Below are 20,018 nucleotides of genomic sequence, written 5' to 3'. Positions count from 1 at the left end.
CCTGTGTGGGCATTCGGCCCTGTGTGATAGCCTGCTGAGGCCTGTCGCTGCAGGGAATGCTTGCCTTGTTAGTGAAGCCACGTACGCAGCAGGTGGCTGCCACTGCTCGCAGTTCTGTGTTGGTGCCTCTTATTCCCATTGCAGCTTGGCACACTCCTGGCAGGCTACCAAGGCTCAGCCTAGTCACTTTTTGCTTTGAAAGAGAAACTGTTTAATCTTCCCAACGCCCCATCCTTCCAGTGCCTGATCCCTCCATGCTACTTTTAGCTCCACTGCAGAAGGCTGCCCTTCAGCAGCAGCATTTCACAGACCTACTACGAGCCAGAGTAAAACTGAAGAGGAAAAGGCCCTGACGTCAGGGGTGCCAGATCCCTTCCCAGAAATCCTGCCATGCTTTGCTGACTGGCTGGTCACAGGGAGCACTCCCTGCCTTCTTGCTGCTTTCTCGCTGTCAAAGTAGGGTTTTGCCCACAAAAGCTTATAGCCAAATAGATCTGTTAGTTTTTAAACTGCCACTGGACTTGTATCTGCAAAAACAAACACAACTCCCCCTCTGATAGTTGGCTCCTATCTGGGCGCACTCAGCAAGGAGGCAATATAGATTGGCTATGGAGCCAGGACCCTTCTCACTCTAGAGATGGTCCCAGAAGATCATGGATGGGGATTAGCACTTCCATGGCTCATGCCACATCCATTATTCTGTGGATAAACGGCACTTTGCTCTTCACAGATGCTAATTCCACACACTTCACCTGCCTCAGATTTCCTAAAAACACTGCTTGTAAAGGGCGGAAAGTAATTTGCTCAAGAAGCTGTTAGTCCAGGAAAAGTGATTCCATAAAAAGATAGTAAATCTCTTCACACTAAACCTGATACCTGGTTGGGGTTTGTCAGATGTTCCTTCTGATCTGGTGCCGCCATGGCCATTGCAGGAACCTGTATGCTGTCTCAACTGGCAGGTACAGTATGAGGGAAACTTTCCCCTTAGGCAAAGAAGTCTTCAGCTGTTGCATAAAGGAGATAATAACTTCAGTCTCCCAGATTTTTCAGCTTTTACCCATAAGAACTAGAGTAATAAAGGCAGAAATGGAAACTTCCATCCTAGGATAAGAGCTGTGAAGATTCTCCATACTTAGAATGTCTATTAGTGCAGAGAAGTATCAAGATTCTGAGGATTCCCCCAGAGTCTGTAACTTTTTGTTTCTTTGTGAGATGGGATTTAATGAGCCCAACAAATGCAAAGAAAGCTCTTTCCATAGAGGAAAGAAGAGGCAGGACCTCCAGGAGCAGAAGTTCTTCACTTAGGAAGGAACAATCTGTTTCACACATAGGGTGTGTCTAAACTATGTGGCTCCGTCGATGAAGCCATGTAGATTTGGCTGATCGGTAGAGGGAAATGAAGCCGCGATTTAAATAATCTCGGCTTCATTTAAATTTAAATGGCTGCCGCGCTCTGCCGACCAGCTGATGATCATCTGTTTGTCGGCAGATCGGGGCAGTCTGGATGTGCCGCGGTCGACAAGGAAGCCTTTGTCGACCGGCGCAGGTATGCCTCGTGAAACCAGGTTTACCTGCGCTGGTCGACAAAGGCTTCCTTGTCGACCGCGGCACATCCAGACTGCCCCGATCTGCCGACAAACAGCTGATCATCAGCTGGTTGGCACAGCGCGGCAGTCATTTAAATTTAAATGAAACCGCGATTATTTAAATTGTGGCTTCATTTCCCTCTACCGATCAGCCTAATCTACATGGCTCCATCAATGGAGCCATGTAGTTTAGACACACCCATACAGAATGGGAAGTGACTGTCTAGGAAGGAGTACGTCAGAAAGGGATTTAGGGGTCATAGTGGACAAGTTAAACATGAGTCAACAGTGTGACACCGTTGCAAAAAAAGCAAACATGATTCTGGGATGCATTAACAGGAGTGTTGTGAGCAAGACATGAGAAGTCATTGTCCGCTCTACGCTGCATTGATTAGGCCTCAATTGGAGTATTGTGTCCAGTTCTGGGTACCACATTTCAAGAAAGATGTGGAAAAATTGGAGAAAGTCCAGAGAAGAGCAACACAAATGATTAAAGATCTAGAAAATGTAACACATGAGGGAAGACTAAAAGAATTGGGTTTGTTTAGTTTAGAGAAGAGAAGACTGAGAAGGGACATGATAGCAGTTTTCAAGTATCTAAAAGGGTGTTATAAGGAGGAGGAAGAAAAATTGTTCTCTTTGGTCTTTGAGGATAGGACAAGAAGCAATGGGCTTCAACATCAGCAAGGGAGGTTTAGGTTGGACATTAGGAAAAACTTCCTGCCTGTCGGGGTGGTTAAACGCTGGAATAAATTGCCTAGGGGGGTTGTGGAATCTCCATCACTGGAGATATTTAAGAGCAGGTGAGACAGACACCTGTCAGAGGTGATCTAGATGGTGCTTGGTTCTGCCGTGAGGGCAGGGGACTGAACTCGATAACCTCTTGAGGTCCCTTCCAGTTCTATGATTCTAAGAGAGACTCTTGTCAAGAGTAAGAGACTCACAGAAGATGTACTGACTTGTCAGGAATAGGATCTCATTTATTTCCCTCTCTCCAGATGTGCATTCTTCTATGAACTAGAACTTCCATGGTATAGGAATCCCAAATTTAGAGATTCCAGAACGAGCTCTTACTTTGCTCCCTTTTTGCTACTTGTCACACTAGTGCATTTGCCAAGGATATGACAGGAAAAAAAGTTAAATTCTTCAAGTTCTTGCACATGCCCATTGATATTAGATGTGTGTGCGCACTACGTGAAGCGGTGCCAGAAGTTTTTCCCTCCGTGGTATCCATAGCAGACCAGCACTGGTGCCCCTCGAGTGACATGTACATGTGCAGCGTAATAGGCTCCATTGGCTCTCCCATCCTCAGTTTCTTCTTGTCACCAGTGACAGTCCTGGGATGTCTGCAGCTCTCTTTGCTTCTACAGTAATTATATGAATTTTCATACAAAAACTGTAAAATAGTTGTAAATAGTTACAGCAAAACCCTTACTGTTAGGTAGTTAGTCCCAGATGGGACTCAGTCAGGGGACGGGGCATGCCCTAGTCCCCAGGTTTTAAACCCTACAATCCCTGCAGAAAACGTATGCCCATCACCGACCCTTATGGCAGTGGTTTGAGGTGCCTGGGTGAGTCCCACTTGAGCAACAAGTGTCAAACTTGGAAGGCCTTCAAACCTCAGACGACGAAGACAGATACTCATCTCAGAGCGCTCCTCATGGAGTCGGTGCTTGCTCCAGTGCCTAAGCAGTTAAGGTACAACTCTGCTCCCAGCCCCATGACATCAGTGTGAAGTGCCCCCTCACCATTGTCGACAGACTAGCGCCAATCTTCTCGCCAACACCCACCAAATGTAAAAGAAGACTGGGAGAGGAGGATCTCCTACATACCACAAGGGGGATGAGAAAGCTGGAGGTGAGCTAAGACCACAGAAGATCAGGCCCCAGCTAAAGCATGTATCCCACCCTGAGCCACTCCTCCCTCACTGCACAGTGACACGAGCTCAGGTAACTGGATGTCCCATTAACACTCAAAGCCCTGCAGGTAGCACATCATGGCACTAGTGATGCTGCCCGCGCTGGCTACATCAGTACCTTGATCCAAGGTTAAACCAGCAAGACTCAAGACTCACTAGTATCTTGGTGCAGACCACTCCCAGCAGCAACAAGAGCAGGACCGGCCCAGCACTTTGCCCATCACTCAGCACTGGTCATGAGCTCTAGACACACGGTACCAGGAGTGAAGCCACTGATTGTCAGAGAGCCAGTATGTGTCACTGCAGCATGGCCCTCCTCGTCCTGGGAGGTTTTCCCAGCAACTAACTTGTTCCAGCTGCTGATCCCATTTTTGGACTCAGTACTGATGAGGCAGCATGAAGCGCAGCTCACTAGACCACTGTCACTATCTCTCTCCAAGACCCTGTAGAGGGGACCTCTGCAAGCTGAGAGATCTCAGTCTGCAGCCAAGTCCCTGGCATTGCAGTGAATGAAGTCACCACTCACTTGCATGTGGTCATCTGAGAGCACTCCTCTTCAGACTTCAGCACCAGCCAGGTGTTGTTGCCAGTGGGCAAAAATCTGTCATTGGTGGTACCCACTTCACTAGTGGTTCTGCCTACTGCTCCATGGCCTCAGGGCCAGTGGCCCCCCATCTAAAACCCCTGGAACCCTTGAGGTTTTACCCAGCGTGCACAAGTGCTCTGTTCGGTGTCAAGGGCCTTGGACAAGCCATCAGCCATGGAAGTTTGCTCAGAGGAATTTTTTCCCAGGAAAGAAAACCCTCCAGGTCTTCCTGGACCCTGGGGAACAGTCACTAGGACCACCACCAGAGGCAGCGGAACCCATGACATCAGCCTCATCCTCATCTTCCCCGATGAAGTGATTACAGGATCCCCCATGCCCAGTTCTGCAGAATTATGTTGAATCTTATCAGGAATTGTTGAAAAGAGTCACCTCCAGCTTGGGGGTCCATGCAGAGGAGCTAAAGAAGCCATTTGACTCCTTGTTCAATGTCCTCTGCTCTATCGCACAAGCTAGGATCATGCTACCCCTCCATGAGGGCGTGTCTAAGATTACTAATGCCCTGTGGCAAGCCTCCTCATCTCTGCTCCCTATTTCAAAAAGGGCAGAATGTAAATATTGTGAACCAGTGAAGGGTCATGCATACCTATACACTCACCTGGTACCGAGCTCCCTGGTAGTTGCAGCCATTAATGAATGGGAAAGACTAGGTCAGCCAGGAGCAACCCCTAAAAACAAAGCCTCCAAGATGCTGTACTTGTTGGGAAGGGAAGTTTATTCATCCTCCTATTTCCAGCTGAGAGTTGCCAACTACCAAACTCTATTTGGCCGCTATGACTTCAACATGTGGCAAGCTATGGGTCGCTCCACTGCCAATTGTGAGGGCCTATTCTACCAGAACTCAGGCATTCTCAGGAGCCTTCCTGGTGCACGTTCCCAACCAGGACATCATCTGGGTGCACCTTGTGGCCATCTCCACTTTCCACCTGCTGATCCAAGGTCAGAGGGTGTCCTGGCATGACATGCTAGTCTGCTTCCCTTTCCAACCTGTCATGGAAGGTCACTTTCCTTGTGGCAATAACGTCGATGAGACAAGTGTCAGAGATTAAAAAAAACCATATGCAGAGCCACACAAAATTCACTTGTGATCCCCTCCAATCTTTCTGCCAAAAGTGGTGTCTTCCTTCCATGTTAACCAAGACATTTTCTTCCCAGTGCTTTGTCCCAAGCTGCATACCACTAATGAGGAATTCACCCCCAACTATCCTTTCTGTTAACTGTGTGCCTTCCTAGCACATTTCCAACTGCTAGGGGAAAGGTCTCAGTCCTAGAACCTACCAACCTTACACCAACTCGATATTTGTGCTCTCCAATCTTCTGCATGTCAGTGCATTTGAGAGGGGGTCACTACTTATGTCTAGAGAAGAGAGGACTTGAGATTCCACAGACAAGGAAATCAAACTCATCTTTCACCCCTAACAGCTGTCCCTTACAACCTGACCCTTCTTTTTGTGAACCCAGTCTGTGAGCTGTGAAGTTCTGTAGACAATGGCACTCTACTTGGGTTTAGCCTCAGTTTTGCTGTTCTCCCCCCACACATACACCCAACTGCACGTAACAGCAAGTGCCCCCCAGTGTTTGTAACAGAAATAAACTCACTTCTCACCTGTGGCCGATCTAGGTCTCTCGTGATCTGAGCAGGATATGGTGGTGGTCTAGTAACTGAACAGGAGATGGCAGGCATCATTGATTTCAATCCACTCCCATTTAATAACCTTGGATTCATCCTGTACAAAACCCCAGAAAGCTGAATAAATAGTAGATGTAGCTCTGGTTACAGAGCAGAGTAACCAAATCTGGAATGTCTCTTTTCCATTTAAGTTTCAGAATCTCTCAGTAGAGCAAAGTGTTTCCAAAACCTCCCTCTTCTACGGCTTGCCCCATCCTTTTTTTTCCAGACCATGTGTTTCCTGAATGATATTTGATTTCAGTGAAAGCTCAGCTGAAATCCCTGCAATATGTTTGGACTTTCTCTCTGCTTCCTGGGAAGGATGACTCCTCTGGGAATTCTGGGTAATTGAGTTAGTGGCCAGCTCATGTCAGGAAATTAAAAGGCAGTCCCGATCAGGTTGCTGCTGCATGGGATTTAATGGCTTTGTGTTTAGAGAGTATTCTGCCTCCAGCCCATGCCAGAAATATCACTTTTCAAAGTGTCCAAATGAAGAGAATGAAAAACAAATTTTCTTTCTCTAAAATACACCTGTGCTTAAAAACAAACAAAAAAACCCTCCCTCTATGCCATGACCTTAAGAGCAAGAGCCATGGGAGTAACACTTTATATCTGTGACACTCTCACCCTGATGGCTTACCATTTTGGGAATACAGTGTGTGCCTACTGGAGCCACACCAGAAGTCCATATGGCACATCAGCTTCCCGCCATAACAGATCAGACCGTTGGTCTACCTAGTCCAGTCTCCTGCATCTTGCCATACCTGAACAGACTTTTAGGTCATCTAGTCCAGTTTCTCCCACTCTGTGTGGATTATTGAGTGGTCTAGTTTGGTATCTAATCTGCTGCCATAGTGGACTGGACCATTGCTCCAGCAAATCTGATGTCCTGCTGCCATGAATGGTTTATAGCTCTTGTTTCAGAAAAAGAGCATTATGTCTGCACCAGGCACTCTGAAAGTACCATTCATTTTAGGGGCTTTTAGTGAATTTGATAGATCTTAAGTTCCATTCTCCTCTCCCCCTTTCAAACTGCTCTCCCATATCAAGGGGGATTCTATTCAGTACTTCCATAAAATGGACACTGGGAAAGAAGACAGCTGACATGCTGGTGAAGATCCCAGCTTTGTAGAACTGTCCAGAACCATGTAGTTTCATATTGTTAGCCAGCTAAAACCCTTTTCTGAATGCAAGAGAGTGCTCCAAGCAGAGGTGGGGTTATAATTAGTTACCTGCTCTTCTGAGTTAGCTAAAGGCACTACGATAAAATTTCCAAAAGTGCCTACTGGATACCATTTTCAAAAGGGACTTAGACACTCAGCAGTCTATATCCCATTTGCTTTCAAAGTGTCTAAGGCCCAGATCCTTAAAGGTACTTAGCTGCCACTGATGTTTTCAAAGCGGCTGCCAAACCCATAGTCCCTACGCCCCTAAGTTTCTACCAGTCAACATTTGCCTGAGCGCCAGTGCCATCTCAGTGGCTAGCGAGCTGCTTGGAGCCTTAGCCCAAGCCAAAGCCCCAGTGGTCCCGTAGCTAGTTTCTCAAGTTCAGGGTAATGCTTATCATGCCATCAGGTTCTGATCCCTGGGAGCATACAGAGATCATGCCTAACACCTGTCACGTGCTACTATTAATGAGGGGGGCCAGAAACAGCCCACCAATAGGTGGTGGGCAACTGGGGGTACAGGCAAAAACATGGTGAGCATGAGAAGGTATTGAGTGTGACCAAGAGAGAGAGGAAGCCAGATAGATTTTTTCAGCTGCTAGGGCACAGGGTACCTAAGCAGCTGACTTGGCTTAGATACCTACCTCCAGGAGGGGGGCTCACAGCTTGGGATCCTAATCAGAAGAATGCCTATCAGCCAGCCACACCAACTCAGCTACTTAGGGGCTTACGCTTCTTTCTTCTCCCCAGCTCCCTCCCCCGCCCCAGCATTTTACTCCTGACTAGCCTAGCCTCCCCACCCCCTTAGCTGATTGACACTTGAAAAACCCTTCCTTAGGCACTTAAATCTTCCCATCAGTTGTACAGGGAGCCTGGGGACCTAGCTTAGGCTGAAAATTCAAACTAGAGGTTAGGCAGTGCAGTGCTGGCTGCAGCAATGATGAAGTACTTTAAGGATCTGGGCCAAAGTCCCTCTGGAAAATGGGACTTGGACTCTTAAGTCAGTTGGACCCTGCTGAAGGAATTATCCTTGTTCTTTAGTGACTTTCCTCTCTGGGCATGTACTGACATTGGGTACTGTACACAGCCATCTCGCTGTGTGCTATTACCACCTGGCCTGAGGCATGCATTGCTTTCTTCTTCGGTGCTGCCCTGAGGCGTGCGTTTTCTAGCAGAACCACACACTGTATGAGTAGCAAGTATAGCACAGCAGCACACTAAGGTTCCAGCCGTGATCAGGGCCCTGGTGTGCTAGGTGCTGTGAAAAACCCGGAAAGACTCCCTGTCCCAATGTGTTTACAATTTAAGAAGGCAGATGCCAGCCACTGACTAGAGGGGAGAGGGTTAATCAAATACAGATTGTTGTATGGGCATAGATATATGTGCACATGTGCGTGCACACACAGAGTACACAAAGGGGCAGTGCAGTGATACAGTCTGGGTGAGTAGCTGACAGCTGTACAGCCGAAGCTGGCATCAGTGAGGTGAAAGATGATGCCATAAGGTGCCTGCTTCTACGTGATACTGCACACCTCAGGGCAACGATGCACAGTAGATTATGTGCTTATGGCATGGATTGCAAGCCTAGGGGGCATCACTCACATGATGTTGCTTTTGGCCCTGAGATGTAACTGTGTCTCTTTCCATGCACTGCTGTCCTAGGCATGCAGCATTTGGCCTAACTGTGCACCACTGAGTGCTACTGCTGACACGTTCTCTTTCAGCCTCAGTGTTCACCCTCCAAGACCCTTCTCTGCCGGTAGTGTCCTGTCATAGTGCAGTCTAGTCACACTGCATTGCTTTACAAAGGAGCCTTTCACTTACCAGCCTGCCTCTAACCTGATTTTGTTGGCTGTTGACTAGTAATACAGTGAGCCAAAAGCAGCTCTGTTATACTAGTGCAACCTCCCTGAGTCCAGGCGGCCTTTCCCCAGCACACCTGGGCAGCAGCAGTGGAGAATTCCTACCCAGCCGGCAATGACACACCCGCCTTATTCACAGGAACAGTGAAATATTACAGACCTTGTAGTGTGGCTGTTATTTAATCTGGCCTGTGCTCTGGCCCATGGGTCAAATATGTGGATGGTACCCTGCACTAGGCACATCCCAGCATGGCACTTCCCAGTGAAGGTAGTAGGATTTCACCTACATGAGACTGCTAGCATCCCAAGAAATGACAACAGTCTGTATGGAGAGAGTACAGAGGGAAAACGACAGAGGCAAGGGACAGAGGAAAACCGCTCAGTGAAATAATTGTTCAGAGCTTGGACTGTTAGTCATATTTCTGGTTGGTGGGGAAGAGATTGTTTGATTAATTTGTTGCCATGGGATTGCCTGTGGAACAGGTTGCATACGGGGGCAGGAGAGGAAATTTGTTGAATCCAAGTACAGTAAAACTCCATTAGTCCGGCATCCAATGCTCAGGGACTCCTGATGGTCCGGCACCATCAGGAACCCGGAAGTGCTGGGGCAGCCGGACAGGCTTCCCCCATTCAGCTGCTGCTGAAACTGACCAGCAGCTGACGGGGAAGCCCGGAGCAGAGTAGCTGGGGTGCTGCCGGGTTGGTCTGGTAGCGCTGCCCCTCGAGTGCTGCTGGGTTGTTCCCGCAGCGACAAAGGACGGCGCTGCGGGACCAACCTGGCAGGACCCCAGCTGCTCTGCCCAGGGCTTCCTGGAATCAGCCGCTGATCTGTTTCAGCAGCGGCTGACTTGGGGACCCTGGGGCAGAGCAGCTGGGGTGCTGCCTGGTTGGTCCCGCAGCGCCGAGGGGCGGCGCTACCAGACCAACCCGGCAGCACCCCAGCTGCTTTGCCCCAAGCGTCGGGATTCAGCCGCTGCTAAAACTGACCAGCAGCATCAGTTTCACCAGCAGGCTGAATCCGGACGCCTGGGGCAAAACAGCTGGGGTGCTGCCGGGTTGGTCTGGTAGCGCCGCCCCTCAGCGCTGTGGGACCAACCCGGCAGCACCCCAGCTGCTCTGCCCCAGGGGTCCCCAAGTCAGCCGTTGCTGAAACAGATCAGCCGCTGATCTGTTTCAGCAGCGGCTGAATCGGGGACCCCTGGGGCAGAGCAGCTGGGGTCCTGCCAGGTTGGTCTTGTAGCGCCGCCCCTCGGCGCTGTGGGACCAACCCGGCAGCACTCCAGCTGCTCTGCCCCAGGCGTCCAGAAGAGCAGCTGGGGTGCTGCCGGGTTGGTCCCGCAGACCCGAGGGGCAGCGCTACGGGACCAACCGGACAGTACCCTAGCTGCTCTGTCCCAGGCGTCCCCAAGAGCAGCTGGAGTGCTGCTGAGTTGGTGCCGTAGCGCCGCCCCTCGGTGCTGCGGGACCAACCCGGCAGCACCCCAGCTGCTCTATTGCAGGCATCCCCGATTCAGCTACTGCTGAAACTGACCAGCAGTGGCTGAATCAGGGACTCCTGGGGCAGAGCCTGACTATCGTAAGGGGGGGCTATGAGGGGTCTGGGGTGGCATCCCCTCCCACCCCACTCCAAACCCCTCATAGCCCCCCCTTCTGATAGTCCGGCATATTTGATAATCTGGCACCCCCTGGGTCCTAAAGGTGCCGGATTATCGGAAGTTTACTGTATATGTCAAAAATTCCTTTGCGCGCTCATTAGATACACTGCTTAGCCAATCAAATGGTAAGGTCAGATGCTGGTTTTCAGTCTCAGAGCAAGAAAACTACTCAGGGAGGATGCAAAGCTGGCCCCTACACCATCTCCCCATCCTTGCTGATCTGTAACAACCAGGTGTCCCTCTGCAGCCAGACTGCTGCTCTAGGCTGTGCTAGCTGCCTTTGGGCACCAAGAGGCCATGCCAGCATGGAATCCTTGAGAGGAAGGGTTGTACCAGCCATACACTGGAAAGATTCTTGCAGCCTTGTAAAGTTGTCCTAATAGAGCCAAGAAGCTAGTCATAGAGCATATCAATGTCTAGAAGCCTTTTCCATGGTGCCTTTTGCACCTGGAGCCTTAGAATCATATAAGACAGAGCTGGAAGAGCCTGGTTAGAGACCATCCGCTCCACATTCCCCCCTCCAATGAAGGGTTTTTTTCAGCAGTTCCTTCTTTTTACTGTTGTATCAGGTCTAATAATAATATCCTGCTTCGCCAATTTCTTCTTTAAAACTCTCTGCTCGTGCCTGCGCTCTGCACCCCAGCATATCTAGATGGTGTTTGGTCCTGCCGTGCGGTCAGGGGACTGTACTTGAGGACCACTCAAGGTCCCTTCCTGTTCTAATATTCAATGATTCTGTGATATCCCAGTCACTTTCACCTGTGAGTAAAGGCAAAACACACAGCAAATAGTAGAAGGAAAACCCCAGTATCACACCTTGGGAACAACGCTTCCCCTAGAGCTCTTTCCCTTCTCTTCTGTTCAGTGCTGCCAGTCTGCACTGCCTGCCATCCATTGTCTGTGGCCATTTGCTTATGGCCTTCTGTCTCGTGTAGACTGCTAACTGCGTGAGACAGGGACCTTTCACTTCTCCCCTGCCACACACACCTATGGCACTGTCCAAATACCAGCGGGGCACTGGAGTAGAAGCTGTACCTCAGACTCCAGTTTAGCCAGTGAAAGAAGGCTCTGACCTCTGCATCCAGGGAACAGCCTTGCTGGTGTGAATTCTACAGCATCGCTCCCTGGCCTACGCATTCCTCTTAGCATCCCATTTAATTGTGTTCTTTTCAGTCTGGGTACCGATCATCCCATCAGAGCCACTTGGCTTAACTCTGCCATGAGCCTTCAGGCTGGGATAGATCACTCTGTTACTATCAATTCATGAGCATGTGATCGGACTCTATAGAAAGTGATGTGCAGCTAGTAATTCGACACGACAGCAGATATTGGGCCTACGCTGCATTTCCACTGGCCAGGGCTCAGCTTCACAGAGCTTTTAAGAGTATTTTTAGTTCCCAGAATATAAAAGAAAAACTAAACCTGATTTCCTGTGCTGCTGCCTCTGCACACTCGGCTATTTTTACTTCCGACAGACTAGGCGTGGGTCCAGCTTTTAAAAAAAACACTGGAATTATTTTACTTCCATTAAGAAAAAAAACCCCAAAAGCCTGATGTTATCAAGTCAGCGAGGAGACATCTGATCCCGAACTCGTCAGGCAGATGTCTCTCTGAGGGGCATGGCAGAGAACTGCAGGGAGCTTGAACAGATCAGCAGATTGGTTTTTGCACTGCAGAGGCTTGGCATTGTCACAGACAGACCCCCCTTCACATGAGCTCCTGGAACACGAGTGGCACCAACAGGACAGTTAGAAAACTGACAGCCCTACTAGGGCAGAATGGTGGGCTGAAAAGGACCAGGTAAACTTGCAAGTCCAGCGCCGCCACCTTCCTTCATCTTGGGACCCACTTTGGGACAGGGCAGGCAGGAGAACTAATCACATACACCTCAGATTAAAGAAACCCAGACGAATGTGGCAGAAGGGAGTCTCATACACATGGCAGGGTTTCTAGAGGGGTTCTCCTCATAGGTGACAGGAGTAGAGTATGTCACTCTCTTTGTTACAGCACAAGTGGATCCGTGGGCATGTTTATGCACTGCAAGCTTTTTTCTGTGTCATAATGAACCCCTAAAAGTGAAATAGGAAAAAATGAGCATCCTCCAAACTTTTCCATGCCAGTATGCCTCAGGTCTGAGCTGGAGGCACTCCTTCTAGGTGTGAGGAAGGAATTCCAATTGGCATTGGAAAAGGTTCAGAAAAGGGCAACAAAAATGATTAGGGGTTTGGAACGGGTCCCATATGAAGGCAGAGTAAAAAGACTTTGGACTTTTCAGCTTAGAAAAGAGGCGACTTGAGGTGGAATATGATAGAAGTCTATAAAATCAGGACATGTGTGGGAAAATGAATAAGGAAAAGTTATGTACTTATTCCCACAATATAAGAACTAGGTGTCACCAAATGAAATTAATAGGCAGCAGATTTAAAACAAACAAAAGGAAGTTTTTCTTCACTCAGTGCACAGTCAACCCCGTGGAACTCCTTGACAGAGGATGTGGTGAAGGCTCAGACTTTAATAGGGTTCAGAAAAAGAGCTAGATAGATTCACGGAGGATAGATAGAGCTAGATAGATTCATGGCTATTAGCCTGGATGGGTAGGAATGGTGTCCCTAGCCTTTGTTTGTCTGGAAATGGGAGACAGGAGAGGGAATGTGTGAGGATTACCTGTTGTTCCCTCCCTCTGGGTCATCTGGCATTGGCCACTGTTGGCAGATGGAATACTGGGCTAGATGGACCATTGGTCTGACCTAGTATGGCCGTTCTTATGTCTTTGAAGCCCAGTTTGTTTGTGCCTCTCTGCAGAAGGTGGTAACATGGGGGCCAGTGAGTTCCAGATAGAGATGGTGATTTTGTGAGCTGTACACCTGTTTTGCAGGGAACTGGATTGTGGGGATCCCAGTATGAAATGAGTTGGAAATCATACAGCAGCGGGAGGCTAACAAGATTCTATTGCTCGTATCCTGGGAAGCGTCAAAGGAAGCAAAACATGCATGGGGTGACCCCTAAAGGTTTGGTTGCAACCCACAAAGTATTTTCATACCATGTGTCCCACCCTGCAATTCTGCATAGAAGGAGTTAAGCAGAATATTTAACCACCATGTGATTTTGGATTGACATCCATCTGTATGCAGGGGCGGCCTGTGCGTATAGGCCGACTCGGCTGTTGCCTAAGGCGCCGCATTAAACAGGGCGCCCAATGATGACATCATGCCATTGAGGGCTGAGGAAGTGGGGGCGCTGATTGTGCATTCCGCCTGGGGCACAGAGGTGCCGATTGTGCATTCCGCCTGGGGTGCCAGCTGCCGGCAGCCCGCCTCGGGCCGCCCCTGTCTGTATGCTTCCACCATGCACATCCTGGCCTCCTGTATGCCTCTCATCTCATCTCTGTTTGCACCCTTTACTCTCCTTGTTCTACTCACACCTCACAATTTGTCTCCCTTGCTGTTTCTTTGTCCCATTCTTATCTCATCTGTCTTCTCCCCTGCTGCTCCAGGCCTGGAACTGCCCCTCTAGCCCAGCCCACCCTGCTTTGGGTTTGACACTGCCTCTCTGACTGCATCCAGGCCTGGCACTGCTTCTCTCACCCACCACGCTACCACTCTTTTTTCACATCCCTCTTAGAAACCCATTGCAATGCTCCTCTTCTTCCACCTCACTCCCTTGTAAGAGGCATTCACAAAATCAGAGAATAAACCAACCAGACAGAAAAGTAACAAAACTCCGGGAAGTGAAAAGTGCAAAGGAAAAGTAAGCGTTCTTGTTATCAGCTGTGCCCTCTTCCTCTGTCTGTATGGGACCGGTTAGACTGCAAGCTCTTTAGGGCAGAGTTCTTCTCTTGTTACTTGTCTGTCAAGTATCTTGCTCACTATACCCAGGATCAATAATAAGACACACAACAAATGGACTGACATGCATTTAGTTGCTTGTCACCCCTACAGATTGCCCCGATTAGTGACTGGGAAATGGATGAGATGTTTCGCATGTGGGTCAGTCCACACGCTGTCTCTTTAAGGCTAATGCTGCCGCTGCTGAGGCAGAACAATGGCTGTGACCTTATTTAAAGTGTTTGCCTCAAGGAGTGTCATAGGATGGGGAACAGGAGGAAAATACTGTCTCGTTAGAAATTAACAAGCCAAAGTCCTTGGATGAACAGGCCTGTATCCACTCAGCCAGGGACGGAGGGTAAATCTCCTTGTGTCTCTCTATCTCTTTTAATGCACTTAAGTCCTTTGTGTCCCTATAATCTGATTGAGGATCCCTAATACCTCTGCAACCTGTGCAGCCATTCCACCAGCCAAATGCTGGGGACGATGCGCCTGTCTGCATGTCTCCTTGGGACAAGTAAAGCAACTACCTTGCCATTTTTTTCCCCTTTCGCTTCATCAGAATGTGCAGAGAGTGCACTCTGGGGAATTGCAGATTGGTTCCTAACTCCTCTACTAAGCGGATAGGTGATTCCACCCCCAGTCTTATCATATCTGCCCATCAGCCCATAAAAGAAACAGGAGCTGTGAGCTTCTAAGCCAGTGGTCCCCAACGCGGTGCCCGCCGTGTGAACAGGGCCGCCTGCGGGCGCACAGGGTATGGGCGGTGCCAGCCCCGGGCGCACGGCATTTGGGCGGCCCTGCCTCCGGGTGCGTGGCGCAAGGGCTGTGCCAGCCCTGGGCACGTGGCATATGGGCGGTGCCAGCCCCTGGGCACATGGCACAGGGGCGGCACCGGCCCTGGGCATGCAGCACATGGGCAGTGGCGGCCCTGTCCCCAGGTGTGCGGCGCATGGGCTGTTCCAGCCCCAGCGCATGGCATATGGGCAGTCCTACCCCTGGGCGCGCGACACAGGCGCTGGCCCCAGGAATGCGGCACATAGGTGGCACCAGCACCAGGTGCGCACCGTATGGGTAGCCCCGCCCCTGGGTGCGTGTGTGGCCCTGCCCCCGGGTGCCTGGTGCGTGAGTAGCCCTGCCCCCGGGAGCCCGGCAGCCCCAAAAGGTTGGGGACCACTGTTCTAAGCTGTGAGGGGGAATGGGAAGCAGTGGATCTTTCAGAAGGGGTTGCTTAAGCCAGGCAACTCACTGTCATATTCATGGTGTTTATCACTTTCGCAGCCTTTTCCCTATTCTGCTGCTGACTCCACACTTCCTGCGGAGGCATGTTTTCTCCCTGACTGACTTGAGGCGCTGCTCATTCAGCACAGCATGTGATAGAGGCCTCATGGGGTTTCTGTCTTTTGAAATCTGAACACATTGATCTCAGTACAGAAGTTACAGGATAGAAGCCAGTCCTGGGGTCTCCTGGCTAATACAGGACTCTGGATTTGTGTCGCATGGGCTTGCCATTCTTCCTGGGTCTCCTGAGGCTCCAAATTCTGCTGCTTTTTTCTCTTCTCTCCCTGGAACTTGATGGGACTTCAAAGGAAGAGCCATCCAGCCAGGCTCCTTGGTGCTGAGAAGGGAAATAAGAAACACTGGATAAAATGTTTGAAGGTGCCCTTGGGATGTGGGAGCCAGGCCCCATTGACTTTCTGTAAGTTCAGTGGGTCTCTTCACTGGCTCAGTGGCCTGCTTAGAAAATGTGCCAGCTGCAGCAAACTCATCCAGTATGCTCTGACATCACACAGTTTGCTTCCTGGACTTTCTTCTGACCTGTCTGTCTAGCCGTCAAGTCTTCCCCCCCATGCTCAGCACCTCTGAACCCCCTGACTACTCACAGGAAACAATGCTATTTTAACTCATTGGAGATGATTGGCTCCTGCCTTGCTCATTATGCCAAATAAGTTTGCACTATGTAAGCAGCACAGAGTGGCCTTAAAAGAGAGCAACAGCAGTGAATTATCTGCTGGTTGAAAGTCCTCCCACATCAGTCAGCTCCAGCATCCCATGTGCAAGGATATAACCTTGTTAGTACTGGGGCATTTAGGTGGTGTAATACCGGGGGTAGTAGCAGGGCATTTAGGTGGGATAATCAGGTAGGAGTGTGATGTAGCATAGGAGGACCATAATTGCACCTCTACTAACACTGGCCCACACATCAGCCATGGAGGTTAGAGTGAGCCCTGTGCAGTTCTAACTTCTTTTGGGGCCAGGTGGTTGAACATCATCCTTTTAACTTGGCCTGTGCAGCCACCAATCTCCACTATAGCTAGACATCAGCTCCATCATCATTCTGGCCCTTGTATTGTCATCCTGACCCGTGCAAAGTGCGGTGTGCAATGCTGCCAACTCAGAGTGATCACATGGGACACCCCTCTGCATGCATGTAAAGGACAGTATGATGGGAAAGGCAGTGGAGAGTGAGGCCTCACATCTCAATTCAAATTAATGGTTCCAGTGTCCAAACTGATGGCTTAAGCTATAATTTTAGGCTTGGTTCTTCACTGTGTTGGGTCTGATGCAGAGAAGGGCTGTCAGAGCTGATTTCACCTGACTCTCGGTAGCCCAGCCTCGCCGGTGGGGGAGCAGCTCTAACTAGGGCAAGGTCCCATGCCAGTGGAGAACTAAGTGCAACAGAGCCTAGCTCAGTCGTGTTCCCTCTTCTCATCTGCCTCTCATGCACTTCCCTTCTCTTTTCTGCACACTGGGCTGTGCAAGGGCCGCTCACAACAGCAATTCCTTTGTGCTGGGCTTTCAAGAGCTGGTTCTACTCCCCTGCACACTGGGGAGCAGGTCTCTGAAAATGGCACCAGGCTAGACAGGGAGAAGATGGGTCAATGGCACCTCCCCCTACAGTGCTGGCTGCTGGAGTGGGGATGCACACCATGGGACTGGATCTGGCCTATCATATTACCTTCCCCCACCTCCCAAGCTCACGTGCAAGGAGCTGTGCCTCATGAAGAGGAAGATCACTGTGTGGTCCCAAGGGCCTTACTGTGCATACAAGCACTGGACCAATCGCAGTACTAAGCACCCGCACCATCCAGCCCTCAAAGCACCCTTGCCAACAGAACCCTGCCAGCTCCTATGCTCGTGCATGAGTGCCGGTAAGCAGGTGTCATGCTTTCCACACCACTTGCTACTCAGGTCTATAGCTTCAAATCTGCATCATAGCCCTCACATGGGCACTGATGTTGCTGTAAAGTGGTGGTAGAGTTAGTAGCAGGGTACGGCTGCTCGTATTGGTAAGGGGTGTCATTGCTTTTGGGTACAGATTTGGTATAGTGCCTCCAGGTTACTGAAACAGTATTGGTTAGAGAACAAAGTGTTGGTCTGATTTGAGTAATTTACTTGTCAGATTAAGTCTCTCTCTGCTATACAATAGCTGTGAGTAGACTGCAGTTTCCTGAAAGGTACATGTTGTTTAAAATGTAGTTATGAGATGTATTTTTTTTTTAGCTCTATGGATTGATCACCAAATAGTTGCTAGATTTGTCAGATAAATCAGATAAATCATGTGGTGTTATTTCGGTACTCTGATTGGATGAAATCGGCACACAAATATTATTGCTGTGAATATTGCATTTGCAAAATTAAAATTCAATTTCCATTTGACTCGCAATTGACTTTCAATGGCAGTTTGTCCAATTTGTCCAATTTTATAGAGATTGAACACGACCAGAAAAAGCCAACAAGAAAGGAATTTAATAATCTGGACAGCTATTCATGGTCTTATTTTTCCACTATTCACTCAAGTCTACTACTGATGTAGAAGTTCGATTGCTGTTCTTGTCTCAATGATTGATCCTGCTATTGCTGTTTGTATAGGTTTAGTGATTTCAGTGTTGTATTTGATGCTTTGCTTGTTGTTTAACTCAGAGTATTGAAGTATTGTTACTACAATTCTTCACTGCCTCCTTCGTTCGGTTTTATCATTGCCTTTCTGTGGTAGAAGTTACAATGTCTTGTTCCTGTTTATATTTAGCTCTTCTTTCATTATGGGTTGCCTTGCTTGACTAATCTTGGTTCTATTCATATTTCAGAATCTATTTGTTAGGGGCAGCTTTCCTCAAATATAAACAGCAAAAGGTCACAGAGCATTTAACTTTTCATTTTTAAGAACAATCTAAAAGGGTTTTTTCATAAGCGCAGTTTCGACTGACACTTCTGAGACTTTCTTTTTAAAAACATGATCATCCAGAGGGCACAGAAATCTGAAGCCCTCAATTTATCCACAATGCAATGATTCAAGAATTGAGGTGGGTTGGTTTTTGTCTTCATTAATGTTTTCTGGAGAGATAGCTGTCCTAGTGATATTGTCAGAGCAGGAGGCTGCCCACCTGGCTCTCTTGGGACAACTGGGCTGGATTCAGCGCATAAGCCGTTTGTCCTGGTCAGGGAAATTCTGCTGGGTAAGGAAGACTATCCAGGCTTCCTCATTTACAAAACTGTAGCAGTCATTATGACGCTGCTAGGGGATTGTAAGTTTCTTTCCTCTCTTCCCTACAGGAGTTCGTCTGGACCGGGTCCGCGGAGGACGCCAGAAGTACAAGAGAAGATTGGACTCAGAGAGCAGTACTTATCTGAGCTTACAGATTCCTCCTCCAGCCAAAAAGCCATGTATGTACAAGCTTCCTATTGTGTTCCTTAAGTCCAGCACAGCTTCTTTTTCTATTGGTGTTGTGGGTGCACAAATAATGTTGTGGGCTTGTTGTCCTCTTCTGTTTCCATTACAAACCACCACCATCAGATTGGGTTTTTTTTTTTTTCAATGAATATAGACTGTGCGTGGAATAGTGTCATCTAAGGCTATGGCTCATTGATGGTACTCTTTTTGGATCATCAGTCAGAATTAGGGATGTAAGCGCCTAGGCTTATCCGGTAGTTGAGTCACTACTCAACTAGTCGCTTCCCCCCTCCTGCTGCCACTGTATCAGAGGAACAGGGAGGGGAGGAGCAGGAGCTGGCTTAAAAGCCGATTCCCCCCAGCACCATCTCCGTGAGGAAGGCAGCGGCGCAACAGTGGACACAGCACAAGCGGGACCGAAGCAGTCCACTCTTGTGCAGGGTCCCAAGTGCTGCACTTCTCCCTTTGAAATGTACGAGAGCTGCAGGCAGCTCTTGTACATTTCAAAGGGAGAGGCACAGCAGGATAGCAAGTGTCGCCCTTATCGACTAGTGGATGGAAATTCCATCGAATACTTGATTAGTCAAAAATTAACATCCCTAACCAGAGCTGTCTCAGAGAGAGAGAGACTAAGTGTATAACTTCAGTGCTGCTGTGGTCCTTCCTGCACCCAAGAGCCACTAAATCACATGGCCCCCATATCTCTCGCCACCATGTCACCACGTTGTTTTCTTAGCGTCTCACCATCCCATCAGTTGTTTGTCCAGCATATTGATCTAAGACTTTTCTCACTGTTGTTGTGTGTCTATAGGATACCTGGTATAACTGAACAATGTCTTCTTATAAGACTTCTACTGGTGTTGCCTCAGTACTAAAATGTCATAGATTCTAGTTTTCAACCTCTACACCAGTGATTTTCAAACTGGGGTGTACACATACCTAGAGTGGTATGCAGGCTGTCATTTGGGAATGTGTGAGAAAAGTCCTATAGTGGCAGAGAACACATTTTGCTTAGTAAGATTTGGCAATCTAATCATAGGTATGCTATTACCCTGTCTCAGA

At 48.9% G+C, this 20,018-nt stretch overlaps 1 protein-coding gene and 1 long non-coding RNA gene across 5 annotated transcripts in view; one reads left to right on the top strand and one right to left on the bottom strand.

Annotated features, from left to right (window-relative positions):
• The window catches only part of ESRRB (estrogen related receptor beta), a 183,846-nt gene that overhangs the window by 138,962 nt on the left and 24,866 nt on the right, over positions 1-20,018 (top strand). For all 3 annotated transcript variants that reach the window (XM_025181980.3, XM_025181979.3, XM_006117787.5), the window contains one exon: positions 18,839-18,949. In XM_025181980.3, coding sequence (XP_025037765.1) covers positions 18,839-18,949 — 111 coding nt within the window. The remainder of the gene's footprint in view (positions 1-18,838; positions 18,950-20,018) is intronic.
• LOC112544898 (uncharacterized) overlaps positions 15,373-20,018 on the bottom strand; it is a 197,272-nt gene continuing 192,626 nt past the window's right edge. For both annotated transcript variants that reach the window (XR_016349618.1, XR_016349617.1), the window contains one exon: positions 15,373-15,902. This is a non-coding gene — a long non-coding RNA (uncharacterized LOC112544898). The remainder of the gene's footprint in view (positions 15,903-20,018) is intronic.

The sequence above is a fragment of the Pelodiscus sinensis genome, chromosome 5, assembly GCF_052426305.1.
Source record: "Pelodiscus sinensis isolate ZL-2025 chromosome 5, ASM5242630v1, whole genome shotgun sequence".
NCBI lineage: Eukaryota > Metazoa > Chordata > Testudines > Trionychidae > Pelodiscus > Pelodiscus sinensis.
This window is presented reverse-complemented; position numbering and strand designations above follow the sequence as displayed.